Below are 22,010 nucleotides of genomic sequence, written 5' to 3'. Positions count from 1 at the left end.
TCCTTGAGACCAAGGAACTGATTGTGGACTTTGGAAGAGGAAGGATGAGGACGCACAATCCTGTTTATATCAACGGGACGATAGTGGAGAGAGTCAAAAACTTCAAATTCCTGGGCGGGCATATTTCTGAAGATCTTTCCTGGACCCAGCACACTGATGCAATTATAAATAAAGCACATCAACACCTCTACTTCCTGAGAAGATTACGGAGATTCGGTATGTCAGAGAGGATTCTCTTGAACTTCTACAGGTGTACAGTAGAGAGCATATTGACTGGTTGCATCATGGCCTGGTTCAGCAACTTTAATGTCCAGGAGTGGAAAAGACTGTAAAAAGTTGTGAACACTGCCCAGTCCATCACCGGCTCTGACCTCCCCACCATCAAAGGGATGTACAGGAGTCACTGCCTCAAAAAGGCATCATCAGAGACCCCTCACCACCCTGGCCACACACTCATCTCACCCCTGCCATCGGAAAGAAGGTACAGGAGCATGAAAACTGCAACGTCCAGGTTCAGGAACAACTTCTTCCCTACAGCCATCAGGTTATTAAACACTACAACCTCAAATAAGCTCTGAACTACATAGACTATTATTGATATTATTGCACTATTAATGTTTGTTTTTGTATGTGCGTATGTGTGCATGTCTGTTTGTATATATCTATATATGTATATATATATTTGATCTATATATATATATATATATATATATATATATATATATCTGTGTACTATCTGTGAGTATGTGTATATATACACACAGGCTGAACTTTTTTTTCTCTCTAGTTTATTATTTCTTTTCCAGTGTACTATGTTTACATTCTGTTGTGCTGCTGCAAGTAAGAATGTCATTGTTCTCTCTGGGACACACAACAATAAAACATTCTTGACTCTTGATCCTTGACTCTTGGATGCCCCAAGTTTCCTCCCACATTCCAGTGATTTGTGGGCTTGTAGGTTACTTGGCTTCTGTAAATTGTCCCTAGTGTGTCGGATAGAACTAGTGTACAGGTGTACATATACAGGTGTACATATACAGGTGTACAGGTGTACATATACAGGTGTACATATACAGGTGTACATGTGTACATATACAGGTGTACAGGTGTACATGTACAGGTGTACATATACAGGTGTACAGGTGTACATATACAGGTGTACAGGTGTACATATACAGGTGTACATGTGTACATATACAGGTGTACAGGTGATCACTGGCCGGTGTGGATCCAGTGGGCCGAAGTGTCTACTTCCTTGCTGTATCTCCCTATTGATGTATGCTCAGAATGTTAAGCATCAAATTACGTAGACAAGATGTTTTATACCTAAATCATTGCTATGTTTTAAAAAATGTTCAAATAATGCAGCTACTTTTAATAAACTAGTAAATAAGTATGTTATAGAACCAAACAACAGTACATCAGTTTCAGATTTGATATAACTATATATAGAATATATGCATTCTACATATATTTCTATATGATATCAAGAAATCTGACACAAACAGCATCTCTGGAGACTTCACACTAAAGAAGGGTCCCGACCAGAAATATCACCTATTCCTTTTTCCCAGAGATGCTGTCAACCTGCTGAGTTACTCCAGCTTTTTGTGTCTATCTTCGGTTTAAACCAGCTTCTGTAATTCCTTCCAACTCATTATAGATAAGTCTATTTGGCCCATACAGCATGCAGTTTTTTCAAACAGTAAGCGAGTTAATCTATTGCACCATATCCTTCAGTTTTTTCACCTTAGAGTATTCACCCAATACTTTTGTCAAGGTTAATGTTGAATCCAGATGCACTGTGAGAGTGAGAGCCCCTTTCCTATCATTCTAAATCTTATGCTTTCCAATCATTATACACCACTTTTCCCATTCATATCATCTTTAGTTTAGTTTAGTTTAGAGATACAGCATGGAAACAGGCCCTTCGGCCCACCGAGTCCACACCGACCAATGATCCCCGCACACTAACACTATCCTATACACACTAAAGACAATTTACTCTTATACCGAGCCAATTACCCTACAAACCTGTACGTTTTTGGAGTGTGGGAGGAAACCAAAGATCTCGGAGAAAACCCACGCAGGTCACGGGGAGAATGTACAAACTCTGTACAGACAGCACCCGTAGTCGGGATGGAACCCGGGTCTCCGGCACTGCATTCACTGTAAGGCAGCAACTCTACCGCTGCACCACCATGACCGCCCAAGGAAAAAGGCCCAGTGGGCCGAAAGGGCCTGTTTCCACGCTGTATCTCTAAAATAAAATAAAAATTAACAATTTTTTTAAAAAGTCATTTGTATGTATCACAAGCAGCATAAATCCCAGCACAAATCCCCGTGGAGCCCCACTGTTCACAGACCTCCAGTTTCCACTTGATGTCCTTCTACCACAACCTTCTGTCTTCTATCAGTAAGCCAATTCTGAAATAATATGAGAAGGCCACAGTAAATCCCATGCATTTACATCTTATGGATCAGCCTACCATGGGGGACTTAATCAAATGCCTTGTAGGCACCATCTAGCACCCCACTGAACTTATTTCCACCTACCTCGACTCCATCCTATCCCCCCTGGTCAAATCCCTCCACACCTATGTCCAAGACACCTCACATGCTCTCCATCTCCTCGATAACTTCCGGTTTCCAGGCCCCCACTCCCTCATCTTTACCATGAATGTCCAGTCACTCTACACTTCCATCCCCAACAAGGATGGTCTTGAAGCCCTCCGTTTCTTCCTCGACCGTAGAACCAGCCAATCCCCATCTACCAACTCTCCTCCGCCTAGCAGAGCTGGTTCTTACCCTTAACAACTTCTCCTTTGACTCCTCCCACTTCCTCCAAACCAGAGGCGTTGCAATGGGCACTCGCATGGGCCCTAGCTACGCCTGCCTCTTTGTCGGGTACGTCGAACAATCCCTGTTCCAGACGTACACTGGCCCCATCCCCGAACTCTACCTCCGCTACATTGACGACTGCATTGATGCTACCTCTTGTACCCATGCAGAACTCACTGACTTCATACACTTCACTACCAATTTCCATCCTGCTCTTAAATATACCTGGACTATCTCCGACATCTCCCTACCGTTTCTGGACCTCACCATCTCCATCACAGGAGACAGACTAGTGACTGACATCTACTATAAACCCACTGACTCACACAGCTATCTGGACTACACTTCTTCCCACCCTTTTTCCTGCATAAAGTCTATCCCCTACTCCCAATTCCTCTGTCTACACCGCATCTGCGCACGGGATGAGGTGTTTCACACTAGGGCTTCAGAGATGTCCTCATTCTTCAGGAAACGGGGCTTCCCCTCTTCCATTATAGATGAAGCTCTCACTAGGAGATGCAACACCTGTCACTTTACCTCCCCCCTCAACTCCATCCAAGGATCCAAACAGTCTTTCCAGGTGAGGCAGAGGTTCACCTGCACCTCCTCCAATGTCATCTATTCTATCCGCTGTTCCAGATATCAACTTCTCTACATCGGCGAGACCAAACGCAGGCTTGGCGATCGTTTCGCTCAACACCTTCCCTCAGTCCGCCTTAACCAACCTGATCTCCCGGTGGCTGAGCACTTCAACTTCCCCTCCCAGTCTGACCTTTCTGTCATGGGCCTCCTCCAGTATCATAGTGAGGCCCACCAGAAATTGGAGGAACAGCACCTCATATTTCGCTTGGGCAGCTTACAGCTCAGCAGTATGAATTCACAAAATGCTAGAGTAACTCAGCAGGTCAGGCAGCATCTCAGGAGAGAAGGAATGGGCGACGTTTCGGGTCGAGACCCTTCTTCAGACTGATGAACATTGGACTGATGAACATCGGTATGAACATTGACTTCTCTAACTTTAGATAGAACCTCTGCCCCTCTCTTCCCCTCCCTCTTCCCAGTTCTCCCACTGTCTTCCTGTCTCCACCTATATCCTTTCTTTGTCCCGCCCCCCCCCCGACATCAGTCTGAAGAAGGGTCTCGACCCTGAAACGTCACCCATTCCTTCTCTCCAAGATGCTGCCTGACCTGCTGAGTTACTCCAGCATTTGGTGATACCAATGTGTCCACTATTACCAGAGCCAACTCCCTGAGTAGCCTGGAATGCAGACCATCAGGCCCTGGAGATTTATCAACCTTCCATGTGTCTGCCTAATACTATTTCTCGCCTAATGCAAATTTCTTTCAGTTCCTCTACCCCCCTAGATCATCTGTCCTCTTCTACATCTGGGAGATTGTTTGTGTCTTCCTTAGTGAAGACAGATCCGAAGTACCTGTTCAATTCTTCTTCCTTTTCCTTGTTATCTATTATAATTTCACCCGTGTCTGCCTTCAAGGGACCCATATTTGTCTTTACTACTCTTTTTCTCTTAACATATCGAAAGAAGCTTTTCCTGTCCTTCTTTATATACTTGGCCAGCTTCCCCTCGTACTTCATCTTTTCAGCCCGTATTGCACGTTTTGTTACCTTCTGTTGTCCTATGAAAGTTTCCCAATCCTCTGGCTTCCCGCTACTCTTTGCTGTGTTATACATCTTTTCTTTTAGTTTTATTCCATCCCTAACTTCCCTTGTCAGCCACGGTTGCCTCCTACTCCCCTTAGATTCTTTCTTCCAATTTGGAATGAAATGATCCTGCGTCTTCTGGATTATGCCCAGAAATTCCTGCCATTGCTGTTCCACCATCATTCCTGCTAGGATCCCTTTCCAGTCTACCTTGGCCAGCTCCTCTCTCATGCCTTCATAGTCCCCTTTGTTTAACTGCAACACTGACACTTCTGATTTAACCTTCTCCTTCTCAAATTGCAGATTAAAACTAATCATATTATGATCACTCCCTCCAAGCGGTTCCTTTACCTTGAGTTCTCTTATCAAATCTGGTTCATTGGACAACACTAAATCCAGAATTGTCTTTTCTCTGGTAGGCTCCATTACAAGCTGCTCTAAGAATCCATCTCTGAGGCACTCTACAAACTCCCTTTCTTGGGGTCCAGAACCAACCTGATTTTCCCAGTCTATCTGCATATTAGACAATAGACAATAGGCAATAGGTGCAGGAGGAGGCCATTCGGCCCTTCGAGCCAGCACCGCCATTCAATGTGATCATGGCTGATCATTCTCAATCAGTTCCCCGTTCCAGCTTTCTCCCCATACTCCCTGACTCCACTATCCTTAAGAGCTCTATCCAGCGCTCTCTTGAATGCATTCAGAGAATTGGCCTCCACTGCCTTCTGAGGCAGAGAATTCCACAGATTCACAACTCTCTGACTGAAAAGGTTTTTCCTCATCTCAGTTCTAAACGGCCTACCCCTTATTCTTAAACCGTGGCCCCTTGTTCTGGACTCCCCCAACATTGGGAACATGTTTCCTGCCTCCAACGTGTCCAACCCCTTAAAATCCCCCATCACCACAATGGCATTACCTTTGTTACATGCCAGTTTTAACTCCTGCTGCAACTTACACCCTACATCCGGGCTACTATTTGGGGGTCTGTAGATAACACCAATTAGTGTCTTCTTACCTTTACAATTCCTCAACTCTATCCACAGTGACTTTACCACGTCAGTCCCTATGTCACCCCTCGCAAGGGACTGAATTTCGTCCCTCACCAGCAGAGCTACCCCACTGCCCACCTGCCTGTCCTTTCTATAGGATGTATAACCCTGAATATTAAGTTCTCAGGCCCGATCCTCCTGCAGCCACGTCTCTGTAATTCCCACAATGTCATATCTACCAACCTCTACCTGAGCCTCAAGCTCATCTACTTTATTTCTTATACTTCGCGCATTCTTATACAATACTTTTAATCCTTACTCACCTCACCTTTCACATTGATCCCCATTACACTTGGCCATACTCTATCCCTTTGTGAGCTTTCTTTCCCATTAATTCTGGGGTCATTAACTATCCCTTTACTCTCTTTCCCTTTAACTCCATCCTTGACTATCCCATTTGACACCCCCCCCCCCCCCCCCCCATTTAGTTTAATCCCACCCATGTAGCAGTGGCAAACCTGCCTGCCAGAATGCTGGTCCCCCACCTGTTAAGGTACAATCCGTCCCTTTTGTACAATTCCCCCTTACCCCAAAACAGATCCCAGTGATCTAAGAATCTAAATCCCTGCCCCCTGCACCAGTTCCTCAGCCACACATTCAGGTCCTGTATCTCCCTGTTCCTGCTCTCGCCAGCACGAGGAACTGGAAGCAAACCGGAGATAACCACCCTGGAGGTCCTGCTTTTCAGCATTTTTCCGAGCTCTCTAAAGTCACGCTGCAGAATATCCATCCCCTTCTTTCCAACATCGTTTGTGCCGACATGCACTACCACTTCCGGCTGTTCACCTTCACCCTTGAGGATTTTCTGTACTCTGTCCGTGACATCCTGGATCCTGGCACCAGGGAGGCAGCACAACATCCTCGAATCCCACCTATTGCCGCAGAAACCTCTGTCCGTGCAGTCTTGCAGAATAGCTTTTTGGGAATCCTGTACCAGTACTCCCTTTGCACCTCCGATTTCTGGATTCTCTCCCCATTTAGAAAATAATCTATGCCTTTATTCCTACAACCAAAATGCATGACTCCACACTTTGCTCCACTATATTCCATCTGCCACTTCTCTGCCCACTCTCCCTACCTGTCCAAGTCCTTCTGCAGAGGCCCTGCTTTCTCTACATGACCTGCCCCTCCACCTATTTTCATATCATCCTCAATGTTGGCCACAAAGCCTTCAATCCCCTCATCCAAATCATTAATATACAACGAGAAGAGTAGCGGCCCCAGCATCGACCCCTGTGGAACTCCATCGGGACTATATTGAGCACTTTTGTAATTTTATCGGCACCCTGTACTCTTTGCATAAATTAAATTGTTTGTATTGAATACAAAGCAAAGAATTTCACTGTACCAAGTACATGTGACAATAAATAACCAATCAACCAATTAATCACTATCCTACACACTAGTGACAATTTACAGAAGCCTACAAACATGCACGTCTTTGGGATGTGGGAGGAAACCGGAGCACCCGGAGAAAACCCATGCGGTCACAGGAAGAACGTACAAACTCCACACAGGCAGCATCTATAGTCAGGATCAAACCCAGGTCCCTGGTGATGTAAAGCAGCAATACTGCTGTGCCACCGTGCGTTCTCCATTCAAAACAATTTAAAACTCATGGAGTTGCGATCACTATGGGATCCCTAAAATGCTTTCACTTTCACCAATCACTTGCTGCAGTTAGTTGCCAGCACAAGGTCCAGTATGGCCCTTCACTGATTGGCCTATCCACACACTGTTTCAAGAAACCCTCTTGGATACACATTACATCACACTGTTTTTGGCACTGAGCAAGGCCCTGTCAATATTGGGGAAGTTAATCAATCTGGAGAAAGGTCTCGACTCGAAATGTCACTCACCCGTTAGTGAATATCAGCAATAACATGGGTTGAACAGATTTCATTCAGGGGAGATTATAAAACATTTTTCCAGATAACAATAAGAATCGTGGTAGACAAATCTCCATAGTAGACAAATCTCCAGGGCCTGATCAGATATATCCGAGGACATTGTGGGAAACTAGAAAGGAAATTGCGGGAGCCCTGGTTGAAATTTACGAGTCGTCCTTAAATACAGGAGAGGTGCCGGAAGATTGGAGGGTGGCAAATGTTGTGCCTCTATTCAAGAAGGGCTGCAGGGAATGCTGGGAACTATAGGCCGGTGAGCTTAACATTTGTAGTTGGAAAGTTACTGGGGAGTATTCTGAGGGATGGATATACAGGGATTTAAAGGGCTGATTAGGGACAGTCAGCATGATTTTGTACGTGGGAGGTGGTGTCTCACAAATCTGATTGAGTTCTTTGAAGATGTGACCAAAAAGATCGACGAGGGCAGAGCTGCAGATGTGGTATATGCAGAGAAATGTGAGGTGTTGCATTTTGGGAAGTCTAACAATGGTGGGGTTCTTGGGAGTGTTGTGGAGCAGAGGTATCTAGGACTGCAGGTGTGGGAAAGTTTGCAAATGACTCGGAGACAGGTGGAAGGGCAGGTAGTGTAGAGAAAGCAGGGGCTCCACAGAAGGAATTGGACAAGTTGGGACAATGCTGAGAAGTGACAAATGGAATACTGTGTAGCAAAGTGTGGAGTCCTGCATTTTGGCAGTAGGAATGAAGGCGTAGACTATTTTCTAAATGGGGAGAGAATTCAGAAATCGGTGGTTCAAGGGGACTTGGGAGTGCTGGTGCAGGATGCAGGATTCCCAAAAAGTTCATTTGCAAGTTGAATCTGAAGTAAGGAATGCGAATGCAGTGCTAACATTTATTTCGCGAGGACTAGAATACAAAAACAGGGATGTAATGCTGAGGCTTTATAAAGCACTGGTCAGTCTGCAGTTGGAGTATTGTGAGCAGTTATGGGCCCCATGTCTGAGGAAGGATGTCCTGGCTCTGGAAAGGGTCCAGAGGAGGTTTACAAGAACGATCCCTGGAATGAGTGGGTTAACCTATGATGAGTGTTTGTCGGCACTGGGCCTGTACTCAGAGGGTGGTGAATCTGTGGAATTCATTGCCACAGACGGCTGTAGAGGCCATCAATTGATATTTCTAAGGCAGACATTGAGAGATTTATAGTTAGTAAAGGTGTCTGAGTTAACGGGGCGAAAGCAGGCGAATGGGGTTGAGAGGGAGAGATAGATCAGCCATGATTGAATGGTGTAGACTTGGTGGGCCAAATGGCCTAATTCTGCGCTTAGAACCTATGAACATGATTAGAATAGGAGCAGATCACAGCAGGTTGATGAGAGGGTGGTGGGCCAGGAGATCGTTGAGGCAGCTACTACAACAGTATTTAAAAGACATTTGAATAGGTATATGGACAGGAAATCTTTTGAGAATATGGACCAATTGTGGGCATCTTGGCTGACATGGGATGGTTTCCCGAAGGGCCTATTTCCATGCCGTATGCCACTATGACTGACCTGGTGGTTCTAGGTTTTCTAAGCCAAGAAATGTATCTCCACATATCTTTTAATCTCTCTCAGAAATGTGTATATCATAACAAGATCACTTCTTACAGCCTCCAATCAGTACATACAGATTTTATGCAAGGGAGCAGGAAAAAAACTGCAGATGCTGGTTAAAATCGAAGGTAGACACAAAATGCTGAAGTAACTCAGCAGGTCAGGCAGCATAACGGGAGAGAAGGAATGGATGATGTTTCAGGTCGAGACCCTTCTTCAGACTGATGTCAGGAGAGGGAGCGGGACAAAGATAGGATATAGATGGAGACATGAAGACTAGTGGGAGAACTGGGAAGGGGAAGGGGATAGAAAGGGAAAGCAGGGACCATCTGAAGTTAGAGAAGTCAATGTTCATACTGCTGGGGTGTAAACTACCCAAGCTAAATTGTTCCTCCAATTTGCACTGGGCCTCACTCTGACAATGGAGGAGGCCCAGGACAGAAAGGTCAGATTGGGAATGGGAGGGGAGTTAAAGTGCTGAGCCATCGGGAGATCAGGTAGGTTAAGACAGGCTGAGCGGAGGTGTTCAGCAAAAAACCACCCACTTTTGTATCATCTGCAAACTTGCTAATATTGCCATGTATGTTCTCATGCAAATCATTGATATAGATGACAAACCGTAACGGGCCCAGCACCGAACCCTGAGGCACACCACTAGTCACAGGCCTCCAGTCCGAGAAGGAACCTTCCACCATCACCCTCTGCTTCCTTCCATGGAGCCAATTTTCTATCCATTCAGCTATCTCTCCTTGGATCCCATGGGATCTAACCTTCCAGAGCTGCCTACCATGCGGAACCTTGTCGAATGCTTTGTGAAGTCCATTTACACAACATCTACAGCTCTGCCCTCATCAACCTTTTTGGTCACATCTTCAAAAAAATCAATCAGATTTGTGAGACACGACCTCCCACGTACAAAACCATGCTGACTGTCCCTAATCAGCCCTTGCCCATCTAAATGCCTGTATAACCCATCCATCAGAATAAGCTAGTAACTTTCCAACTACAGATGTTAAGCTCACCAGCCTATAGTTCCCAGCATTCCCTGCAGCCCTTCCTGAATAGAGGCACAACATTTGCCCCCCTCCAGTTTTCCAGCACCTCTCCTGTATTTAAAGATGACTCATTAATTTGAACCAGGGCTCCCGCAATTTCCTCTCTGCTTTCCCACAATGTCCTCGGATATATCCGATCAGGCCCTGGAGATTTGTCTACCTACATACACAACAGCACCTTCAGTGCTTCTTCGACAGTAACACTGACTGCTCTCAAGACTGCCCCAAGTTCCTCTGTCCTGCTGTCTTTCTCCTTGGTAAATACAGAGGTCAGGACCTCATTGAGGACCTTGCCCATCTCCTGTGGCTCCACACAGATTTGATCTCTGATTCTTGAGGGATCCCACTCTCTTTCCAGTTACCCTTTCCCCCCTTATGTATTTATAAAGTCTCTTTGCCTTCTGCCACTCAGCCAACCTGATATCCATGCTAGTATCTTCCCATTGATACCATGTGCTTTCACCTTCTTTAGCAGGCTGACCTTATCAAAGGCCTTCTGAAAATCTGAGTAAACATCCACTCTCCTTTGCCTATCCTACTGTTTACTTCCTCAAAGAAATCCAACAGGTTTGTCAGACAGGATCTCCCCTTCACAAAACCATGCTTAGGAGTAAAATAGGCTGAGTATAGGAGCAAAGATGTCCTTCTTTAGTTTTACAGGGCCCTGGTGTGCAGTTTTGGGAGAGGGAGGAGGGGGTGACGGAAGAGAGGGAAGGCGGAGGCAGCACTAGCACTAGCACTGTGGCGGCAGTATATCACTGTGCGGGGCGGGTACAAGGCGTGTGTGTGTGTGGGAGTGAGTGAGTGAGTGGGTGGGTGAGGCCGGGCGGAGCGGAGCGGCGGGATGACCGTGAGTGACCTCGCAGCGCCGTGCGGAGCGGAGCGGGGCTGAGCTGGGAAGGGAAGGGAAGGGAAGGGAGCGAGCAAATGGAGGGCAAAGCCCCAGCCCCAGCCCCAGCCCCAGCTCCAGCTCCAGCTCCAGCCCTGCCCCAACCCCGGCCCGACGCCGCTGCAGCCGTCACCGCCGGTAACACCACCGCCACCACCCAGCCGCGCAGCAACGGGTTACACTACGGCAACTACCACACCACCGGCTCCAGCAACATCCACACCACCACCACCACCACCACCACCACCACCAGCACCGGCAGCGGCTCCAGCGGCTCCAGCGGCGGCAACATCCACGGCACCGGCACCACCGGGTCGCAGCACGGACACGGACACGGACACGGATCCCCCGCTAAGAAATGTCGCACACGGAGGAGGCTGGATTCTGCCAAGAGAAACAGACCGCGTAAGTGAAAGGGAGAAGGGGGAAGAGGGGAGAGGGATGGGAAGGGGAGATGGTGGGAGAGGGTGGGAGAGGGTGGGAGAGGGTGGGAGAGGAGAGGGTGGCGAGGGGAGAGGAGGGTGGGAGAGGGGAGAGGGTGGGAGAGTGGAGGGGAGAGGGTGGAGAGGGGGCAGGTAGTGCTGCTGCAGGGAATGGGGCGGTGAGGGGACGATGCAGATGTGTGCATCTGACTGTGCGGAGGCGTGAGGCTGTCTGTGAGATAGATGTACCCGCGGTAAAGGTGTGTACAGAGAGTGATACAGTGTGGAAACAGGCCCTTCGGCCCAACTCGCCCACACCGGCCAACAATGTCCCACTTGCCTGCACTTGGTCCATATTCCCCCAAACCTGTCCTGTCCATGTACCTGTCCAATTGTTTCTTAAACGATGGGATAGTCCCAGCCTCAACTACCTCCTCTGGCAGCTTGTTTCATACACCCTCTGTGTGAAAAAGTTACCCCTCTGATTCCTATTAAATCTTTTCCCCTTCACCTTGAACCTCTGTGCTCTGGTCCTCAATTCCTCCACTCTGGACAAAAGGCTCTGTGCATCTACCCGATCTATTCCTCTCATGATTTTGTACACCTCTATAAGATCACTCCTCATCCTCCTATGCTCCATGGAAAAGAGACCCAGCCTACTCAACCTCTCCCTATGGGCATCACGGTGGTGCAGCGGTAGAGTTGCTGCCTTACAGCGAATGCAGCGCCGGAGACTCAGGTTCGATCCTGACTACGGGCGCCATCTGTACGGAGTTTGTACGTTCTCCCCGTGACCTGCGTGGGTTTTCTCCGAGATTGACTGGGTAAAATGTAAAAATTGTCCCTAGTGTGTGTAGGATAGTGTTAATGTGCGGGGATCGCTGGTCGGCGCGGACTCGGTGGGCCGAAGGGCCTGTTTCCGCACTGTATCTCTAAAAATCTATAGGCACACCCTCTAGTCCTGGCAACATCCTCGTAAATCTTTAACTGAATCCTTTCAAGCTTGACAATATCTTTCCTATAACATGGTGCCCAGAACTAAACACAACACTCTAAGTGCAGTCTCACCAACGTCTTATATAACTGCAACATGACCTCCCAACTTCTATACTCCATACTCTGACCGATGAAGGCCAATGAACCAAAAGCCATTTTGACCGCCCTATCTACCTGGTGTACGTGGAGTGTGGCATGACAGTGTACTTGCATGTGGCGTTTGGTGGAGACAATTATGTACACCTTTACCTATGCATACTGTTAAGTTGCTGAAGATAGACACAAAATGCTGGAGTAACTCTGCGGGACAGGCAACGTCTCTGGAGAGAAAGATTGGGTGACGTTTTAAGACCCTTCTTCAGAGATGCTGCATATCTTTGGTGTAAACCAGCATCTGCAGTTCCTTGCTACACCATTAAGTTGCTGTATGGGTTGCAGGTGTATGTATGTGGAGTGTGAGAATGTTGTGCAGTTGTAAGTCAGCAGACATGTATAAATACAGAGACACAAGCTGCTGCAGTTGTTAAATTCTTAAGCAGAAAACAGTGTGATGGAGATACTCAGCGTTCGGCAGCATCTGTGGAGGGAATGGACTGTGTGGGACCCTTCTTCACAGCTGATTGTATAAATGCAGATGTTGAGGCCTGTGGATGTATTATGAGGTTAAAGTATAGATCATTGCACAATACATTAGTGACGATGTGGATGTGTGCAATGGGATTGTACTGTGAGATGATGGTGCATATGAGTAGGTTTTGCATGTGGGTGTAGTTGTGTGAACAAATGTACACGTGTTATAAAAACAGATAAAAAGGTACATTTGTGTCTGGGCCCAAATATAGAAAATACAATTGCAAATACGGATGTGCATGTAAATACAGTGGGATGTGCATACTGTTGCAAATACTAATGTGCATGTAAATACAGTGGGATGTGCATACTGTTGCAAATACTGATGTGTACAAAGATGTGGGTAAATATGAAAATACAAATATTCAAATGGATTTGCTTGTTGGATTGTAATAAACCTACTTTGAATACAGAACAGCAAAGTGAATGGTGATGCATTTTGGTCAAAGGAGTAAAGGGGTAGATTATTTTCTAAATGGGGAGAGGATTCAAAAATCAGAGGTGCAAAGGGACTTTGAGTAGCAGGATGCCCAAAGGCCAAGCCGACCCTGCAACGCCACCAGGACCACAGATCTTCACGGTCAGGCCAGGATCCCTGCACCATGACCTTCACGGTCAGGTCGAGATCCCTGCACCATGACCTTCAGGGTCCCTGCACTTACCACAACAGGGACTCGAAAATGGCACCAAATAGGCGACTCTGTACACTGTCTCAGTGTACCACTGCTATACACCTGAGCCGTATCTGTGATGCTTATTTAAGATGCATCTGTGTTTATGCATAGTAATACTTGTACTGAACGATATACAAAAATGAATTTCACTGTACCTCAGTACATGTGACTAATAAAGTACCATACCATGCCATACCAAAAGGTTAATTTGCTGGTTAAGTTGGTAGTAAGGAAGGCAAATGCAATGTTAGCATTCATTATGAGGAGACCTGAATATAAAAGCAAGGATGGTATACCAAGGCTTATAAAGCACAGGACAGGCCACATTTCGAGTATTGTGAGCAGTTCTGGGCCCCAAATGTGAGGAAGGATAAGTTGGCTTTAGGGCAGGCCCAGAGGAGGTTTACAAGAATTATACTGGGGATGAACGGGATAACATATGAGGAGTGTTTGATGGCTCTGGGCCTGTATTTGCTGGAGTTTAGAAGAATGAGGGGGAATCTCATTGAAACTTACCCAATAGTGAAAGGTCTAGATAGAGTGGATGTGGAGAGGATGTTTCTATTAGTGGGAGACTCTAGGACCAGAGGGAACAGTCTCACAATAAAACAAATACTTTAGAATGGGACGAAGAGGAATTTCTGTAGCGGAGGGTGGTGGATTTGTGGAATTCATTCCCACAGATGGCTGTGGAGGCCAAGTCATTGGGTATTTTTAAAGTGGAGATTGATAGGTCCTTGATGAGTAAGGGTGTTGGAGGTTACAGGGAGAAGGCAGGAGAATGGGGTCAAGAGGGAGAGATCGATCAGTCGTGGTCGAATGACAGTGGACTCGATGGGTTGAATGGTCTAATTCTGCTCCTATGTCTTGTGATCTTCTCTACAAATGTGCAAAATGCAAGTATAGATCTGCTGGGTGCAGGTGTGTACAATCACAGTTGTGCAGGAGAGATGCATTGATGCATGATACAACAAATGTGCAGCGTGCAGGTATGGAATGAGAGGAATGCAAAGTTTCATCTGTGCAGCATGATATTGCAAATGTATGCAAGTGCAGACGTGCAGTGGCTGAGTACAAATACATGAATGCACGTGTAGAATTTGAAGATGGAACCATGCAACTACCGGTTAATATGTGCAAATGATAGTTTAGTTTACAATGTGGAATCGGGCCCATCGAGCCCGCACTGCCCAGCAATTACCCCGTACCTTAGCTCTGTCTTGCACACTAGGGACAATTTATAGAACCATGTAACCTGTAAACTTGCACGTCTTTAGAAGGTGGGAGGAAACCGAGCACCCGGAGAGAACCCACGCGGTCACGGGGAGAACATACAAACTCCGTACAGACAGCACCTGTCGTCAGGATCGAACCTGGGTATCTGACTCCACCTCGGCCAACTGTGACGCCCTAGTTTTCATGGTGTGGATGTATACAATTAGAGAGGCACATCGTGAACGTACAGATATGTGCACTATGGAACCTCCATGCTTCACATTGCATATTGAGAGACCAATCTGAAATGTGACTGCATAGTTTTATGTGTAACTTTACAGATTGAGTATCATGATTACCATTTTTGGATGCTTGTATTGTAAAACAGGGTGAGAGTGTGGATGTAAGTGGCTGAAGGTGTGGATGGGTTCCAAAGATGTACAGTGATACAGCTTGTTGTAATATGTGTGCCTGGTGTATATGTGTGTGTATACTGAAAGGAACGAGACTACTGTATTTGCAGATGTTTAAGGCATTAAAAAAATGATTGGACAGGATCACCAGGATTTTCTTAACAATTAATATATAACCCATAATGATGATGCACCACTTTCTTTGAGTGTGAATGTTTGAGTTTGGTGCTATGTTGAAGGCTAGTGCTATGTTGCTTTAATGCTGAATCTGCCTGCAGTGCTGTTTTGTCTGATTGGGCAAATCTCTCAGGAGGTTGTGGTCTGTTGCTAATAATCAATGGTGACTTAGTGAGCCATCTGTGATGGCCAATAAAACCTCCTCATGTAAAGTACACCCACTGACACCAGGAGAGAGGTAACGTGATTCCTGCCAAAGTGCAAAAGCAGGTTTCTGCTCCACTTTATTTCTGCAGGTGCAGAATATCTGCAAATTCAGTATAAATGTACATTTACTCATACAGAGCCACTTCTGACCGAGTGGGCATTACAACATATCAGTTTGAAACTTGCTGGGAGAAAAGGGTCCTGCAAAGTGGTTGTGTCTGATAATACAAGCCATTATAATGAAACTGAAAGAAACTATGAAGATGAAAGATACAAAAAAGCCATGTAAGTACACCAGTCACTGAAAGTAAGCGAGCAGGTACAGCAGGCAGTGAAGAAAGCTAATGGCATGTTGGCCTTCATAACGAGAGGATTTCAGTATAGGAGTAAAGAGGTCTTTCTGCAGTTGTACAGGGCCCTGGTGAGACCGCATCTGGAGTATTGTGTGCAGTTTTGGTCTCCTAATTTGAGGAAGGACATCCTTGCTATTGAGGCAGTGCAGTGTAGGTTCACCAGGTTCATTCTTGGGATGGCGGGACTGTCATATGAGGAAAGATTGGAAAGACTGGGCTTGTGAATACTGGAGTTTAGAAGGATGAGAGGGGATCTTATAGAGACGTATAAAATTATAAAACGACTGGACAAGCTAGATGCAGGAAAAATGTTCCCAATGTTGGGGGAGTCCAGAACCAGGGACCACAGTCCAAGAATAAAGGGGAGGCCATTTAAAACTGAGGTGAGAAGGAACCTATTCCCCCAGAGAGTTGTGAATTTGTGGAATTCTCTGCCACGGAAGGCAGTGGAGGCCAATTCACTGGATGAATTTAAAAGAGAGTTAGATAGAGCTCTAGGGGTTAGTGGAATCAAGGGATATGGGGAGAAGGCAGGCACAGGTTACTGATTGTGGATGATCAGCCATGATCACAATGAATGGCGGTGCTGGCTCGAAAGGCCAAATGGCCTCCTCCTGCACCTATTTTCTATGTTTCTATGGTTTCTTCTTTTAGTTGTACATCTTGGGTACTTTTATCAAGCCATGTCACTTCATTTTTGGTGTGTTGTGACTCAAACGTTTTGGAAGGTATTTATAAATTTCTGTACAAAGTTTCTGTTCAGTTTAGTTTATTGTTACGTGTACCAAGTTACGGTGAAAAGCTCTTGTCGCGTGCTACCCAGTCAGAATTCAAGGTGAAGCTTGGGAAGGGGTATAGACTTTGCATCGGAGAGGAAGTTGTGATAGTTATCAAGTGTGAGGAAGGTTGCCCCCTGGGTTTGTTGTGAACTGTTGCCATTTCTGATTTTTCTCCAGTATGAATTGTAATTTTTTTATTTGAAGGACTGTAGAATTAAAGGAGGCAGCTGGAACTACATGCAGGGCTTAGAGTCCAAATGTAAATAGTGGCATAGCAGTTAGAGCTACTGCCTCTCTGAAACAGCAGCCCAGGTTCAGTCCTGACCTCGGCAACCTGTGTGGAATTATCATGATCTCTCTGTGACTGCTTGGATTTCCATTGTGTGCGATGGCAGGTTAATTGTCTATCGTAAATTTTCACTTGTATAGGCAAGTGGGGAAATGAATCTAGGAATTATTGGCATATAGGAGAGAATATGTTACAGGGTTGCAGGTAAATAAGATGGTGAATGGGACTGATAGAAACATAGAAAATAGGTGCAGGAGGAGGCCATTTTGCCCTTTGAGCCAGTACCGCCATTCATTGTGATCATGGTTGATCATCTATAATCAGTAACCTGTGCCTGCCTTCTCCCCATATCCCTTGATTCCACTAGCCCCTAGAGCTCTATCTAACTCTCTTTTAAATTCATCCAATGAATTGGCCTCCACTGCCATCTGTGGCAGAGAATTCCACAAATTCACAACTCTCAGGGTGAAAAAGTTCCTTCTCTCCTCAGTTTTAAATGGCCTCCCCTTTATTCTAAGACTGTGGCCCCTGGTTCTGGACTCCTCCAACATTGGGAACATTTTTCCTGTATCTAGCTTGTACAGTCCTTTTATACTTTTATACATTTCTATAAGATCCCCTCTCATCCTTCTAAATTCCATGAATACAAGCCCAGTCTTTCCAATCTTTCCTCGTATGACAGTCCCGCCATCCCGCGGTTTAACCTCGTGATCCTATGCTGTACTGCCTAGATTACTCTCTGAAAAACACCAGGATAAACCTTTTCAGTCTTTGTCTTCAAACATTTTAAAATATTTTTTGCACCATCATTTATTAAATGTAACTGCATTAGCGATTAATAGATGGAAAAATCAGATGCGTTTTAAAATGTGATTGTATAGAGGGAACAAAATTCAGTGACTAAAAGTTCCTGAAAACTGAAAATCAGGCCAGCGCGAAGAGAATGCACTTTAATATAGGATCTCCAGACATCCAAACACATTGACAGCCAATGTTAGACATGGAGCAACTCTTAAAAATGTAAATTGTAGCTTAAAATTTAGAGTGTGTTCTAAATGGTGATCTTGATCACTTGATCTTAAGAGAATTCTCATCAACTTGGTTAGGCAATTGGTCTGGTCAGGCTGACAATAAATTGCACACATCTGTGAATGCAGCTTGGTCAATCTCTGTGATGGACCCCATCTACATTTCACACACCCCTGGGAAAGAGACCAACGTAATCAAAGAACACTTACACTCTCCTCCAATCCCATCATGCAAATGGTGCAACAGCTTGAAAATTCATACAACCAGATTCAGGGAAAGCTTCTTCTTCACTGTTATCAGCCTGTGGAACAGACCTTTCATAAGATAAGGGTGTAATCCTGATCTCCAAATCTTGCCCCATGGCAATCCTTGAACTTTTTTTATCTGCACTTTCTCTGCAGCTGTATCGCTCTATTCTCCATGCTGGTTATTTTTCTTCTTGCACTACCTGTGTGCTTGTGTACCACTGCCTGTGTGCTTGTATACCACTGCCTGTGTGCTTGTATACCACTGCCTGTGTGCTTGTGTACCACTGCCTGTGTGCTTGTGTACCACTGCCTGTGTGCTTGTATACCACTGCCTGTGTGCTTGTATACCACTGCCTGTGTGCTTGTATACCACTACCTGTGTGCTTGTGTACCACTGCCTGTGTGCTTGTGTACCACTGCCTGTGTGCTTGTGTATCATTACCTGTGTGCTTGTGTATCACTGCCTGTGTGCTTGTATACCACTGCCTGTGTGCTTGTATACCACTGCCTGTGTGCTTGTATACCACTGCCTGTGAGCTTGTGTATAACTACCTGTGTGCTTGTGTACCACTGTGTGCTTGTGTACCACTACCTGTGTGCTTGTGTATCACTGTGTGCGTGTGTATCACTGTGTGCGTGTGTATCACTGTGTGCGTGTGTATCACTGTGTGCGTGTGTATCACTGTGTGCGTGTGTATCACTGTGTGCGTGTGTATCACTGTGTGCGTGTGTATCACTGTGTGCGTGTGTATCACTGTGTGCGTGTGTATCACTGTGTGCGTGTGTATCACTGTGTGCTTGTGTATAACTACCCGTGTGCTTGTGTATCACTGCCTGTGTGTTTGTGTACCACTGCCTGTGTGTTTGTGTACCACTGTGAGCTTGTGTATCACTGCCTGTGTGTTTGTGTATCACTGCCTGTCGAACGCGGTTCTTTGGCACTGTAAGAGAGCAACTCTACCACTACGCCACGGTTTCTCTGAAACTTCAGAGGTTGAGGGAAGACTTGATATATTTGGGAGAAGTATAGAAATTTATGAAAGGGATAAACAGACAGATAGACAGGTAAACATAGTCAGACAGGTAGAGATAGTAGACAGTCACAACCTTTTAACCCAGGGTGGAAATCTCCAACACAGAGAGCAGAGGTTGAGAGGGCCAAGGTTTAATGGAGATATACGGAGCTTTTTAAAACACAGAGGTGGGGGTGTGGAAGGCAGAATACTTCCCAACCACAGATGTTAGGCTCAGTGGCCCACAGTACCTAGGCTCTTCCTTGCAGCCCTTTACAAATGGAGGCACAACATTTGCCACCCTCCAGTCTTCCAGCACCTCATCCGTAATGGGGACTCCTAAATCTCAGCCAGGGCTCCTGCAATTTCCTCTCCAGCTTCCCAGTGTCCTTAGATATATCTGATCAGGGCCAGGAGATTTGTCTATCTTCTACACGTTAGGATCTTTAGCACCTCTTTGACGGTAACAGTGATGGCTCTCAAGACACTTCCATTGACTGCCCCGTTCCTCGGTAAATACGGAGGAGAAATGCTCATTGAGGACCTCGCCCATCTCCTGTGGCTCCACACAGAGGTGACCGCTTTGATTCCTGAGGGGCCGTATTCTCTCTCTGGTTACTCTTTTTTCTCTTAATGCACATAACATCTCTTGGGATTGTCCTTAATGCTATCTGCCAGAGCTATCTCCTGTCCCCTTTTTGCCCTTCTGATTTCCTTTTTTTTAAGCGTGCATCTCAGTTCCCGAAACTCCTCCAGGGATACACTTGATTCCAGCTGCCTATACCTGCCCCATGCCTCCTCCTTACTCTTGACCAAAGCCTCAATTTCTCTCATCATCCATGCTTCCTTTCGCCCATCTGTCTTGCCCTTCATTCTAACAGGGACGTGCATGTCCTGAACTCATGTCAGCACACTTTTAAAAACATCCCACTTTCCTAACATTCCATTTTCTTCAAACAACCTGTCCCAATCAACCAGCAAATTCCTATCCAATACCTTCCAATTTGGCCTTGCCCTGTCTTTGTAACTTGTGGGCCTGCCCTGTCTTTATCCAGAACTATCTTAAACCTTATAGAACAGTGGTCACTGGTCCCAAAAGGCTCATCCACAAACACTTCATCCACTTGCCTCTCCCAATTTCCTAACACGACATCATCGTTGCCTTCTACCATGTAGGGACCTTTACATATTGCTGGTGAAAATTGACAAGTTCCACCCCATCTAAACCTTTCACATTCTGACATTCCCAGTCAATGTTGGGAAAGTTAAAATCCCCTACTATGACAATCTTATTTGATCTGCAGTTGCCTGCAATCTCCTGGCACATTTGTTCTTCTAATTCCCATTTACTATTTGAGTACACCCCCAACAAGGTGATCATCCACTTCTTGTTGCTCAGCTCCACCCATACAGCCTCACTGGATGAACCGTCTGCAATGTCACCTCTGACCACTGCCGTGACATCCTCCTTACCAACAATACAACCCCCCCTCCTCTTTTATCCTCACCCCTGTCTCTCCTGAAGCTCCTGCACCAAGAGCATTGAGCTGCCAGTCGTGCCCCTCCCTTAACCAGGTTCAGTCACATGTACCTATCCATGCCCTGAGTTCACTGCCTTACCTGTCAGGCCTCATATTAAAATGTGCAATTCAAATCAACAATTCTTCCTCACTCTTCGCCTCTCTCCTGTCTATTCTGTCCACTTTCTCTCATCACCATTCATACCGACCTCCAGCCTTTCACCTGCCTCGAATCCCCCCCCCACCAATCTAGTTTAAACCCACCCGTGTAACACTAGCGAACCTGCCTGCCAGGATATTGGTTCCTTTCCAGTTAAGGTGCAACCCATCCTCCCTGTTTCGGTCATCTCTGCCCCAGAAGAGATCCCAATGGTCCAGAAATCTGAGGCCATCCAGTTGCTGCTCCAGTTCCCTAACATGGGTCTTTAAGGAGCTGCACCTGGACACAATTCCCACATGTTGTACTCATCAGGGTCACCAGCAGTTTCCCCGACTTCCTACATCCTGCAGGAGAAGCATTATATCAACATATCTGCCACACGCACTGCAACTCATAGAGTCAGAGAGTGATACAGTGTGGAAACAGGCCCTTCATAGAGTCATAGTGATACAGTGTGGAAACAGGCCCTTCATAGAGTCATAGAGTGATACAGTGTGGAAACAGGCCCTTCATAGAGTCTTAGAGTGATACAGTGTGGAAACAGGCCCTTCATAGAGTCATAGTGATACAGTGTGGAAACAGGCCCTTCATAGAGTCATAGAGTGATACAGTGTCGAAACAGGCCCTTCATAGAGTCATAGAGTGATACAGTGTGGAAACAGGCCCTTCATAGAGTCAGAGAGTGGTACAGTGTGGAAACAGGCCCTTCGGGCCCAACTTGCCCACACCGGCCAACAAAGTCCCAGCTACACTAGTCCCACTTGTCTGCACTTGGTCCATAACCCTCCACACCTGTCCTATCCATGTACCTGTCCAACTGTTTCTTAAACGATGGGATAGTTCCAGCCTCAACTACCTCCTCTGGCAGCTTGTTCCATACACCCACCACCTTTTGTGTGAAAAAGCTACCCTATTAAATCTTTTCCCCTTC

At 46.0% G+C, this 22,010-nt stretch overlaps 1 protein-coding gene across 1 annotated transcript in view; it reads left to right on the top strand.

Annotated features, from left to right (window-relative positions):
- Positions 1 to 10,892: 10,892 nt before the first annotated feature.
- LOC144600844 (uncharacterized) overlaps positions 10,893 to 22,010 on the top strand; it is a 34,563-nt gene continuing 23,445 nt past the window's right edge. Inside the window, exon 1 of the mRNA XM_078412733.1 lies at positions 10,893 to 11,359. Coding sequence (XP_078268859.1) covers positions 10,993 to 11,359 — 367 coding nt within the window. The 5' untranslated portion in view covers positions 10,893 to 10,992. The remainder of the gene's footprint in view (positions 11,360 to 22,010) is intronic.

This window comes from Rhinoraja longicauda, chromosome 16 (genome assembly GCF_053455715.1).
Source record: "Rhinoraja longicauda isolate Sanriku21f chromosome 16, sRhiLon1.1, whole genome shotgun sequence".
Lineage (NCBI taxonomy): Eukaryota > Metazoa > Chordata > Chondrichthyes > Rajiformes > Arhynchobatidae > Rhinoraja > Rhinoraja longicauda.
Note: the sequence above shows the minus strand (reverse complement) of the source record. Positions and strands in the feature narration are given on the sequence as shown.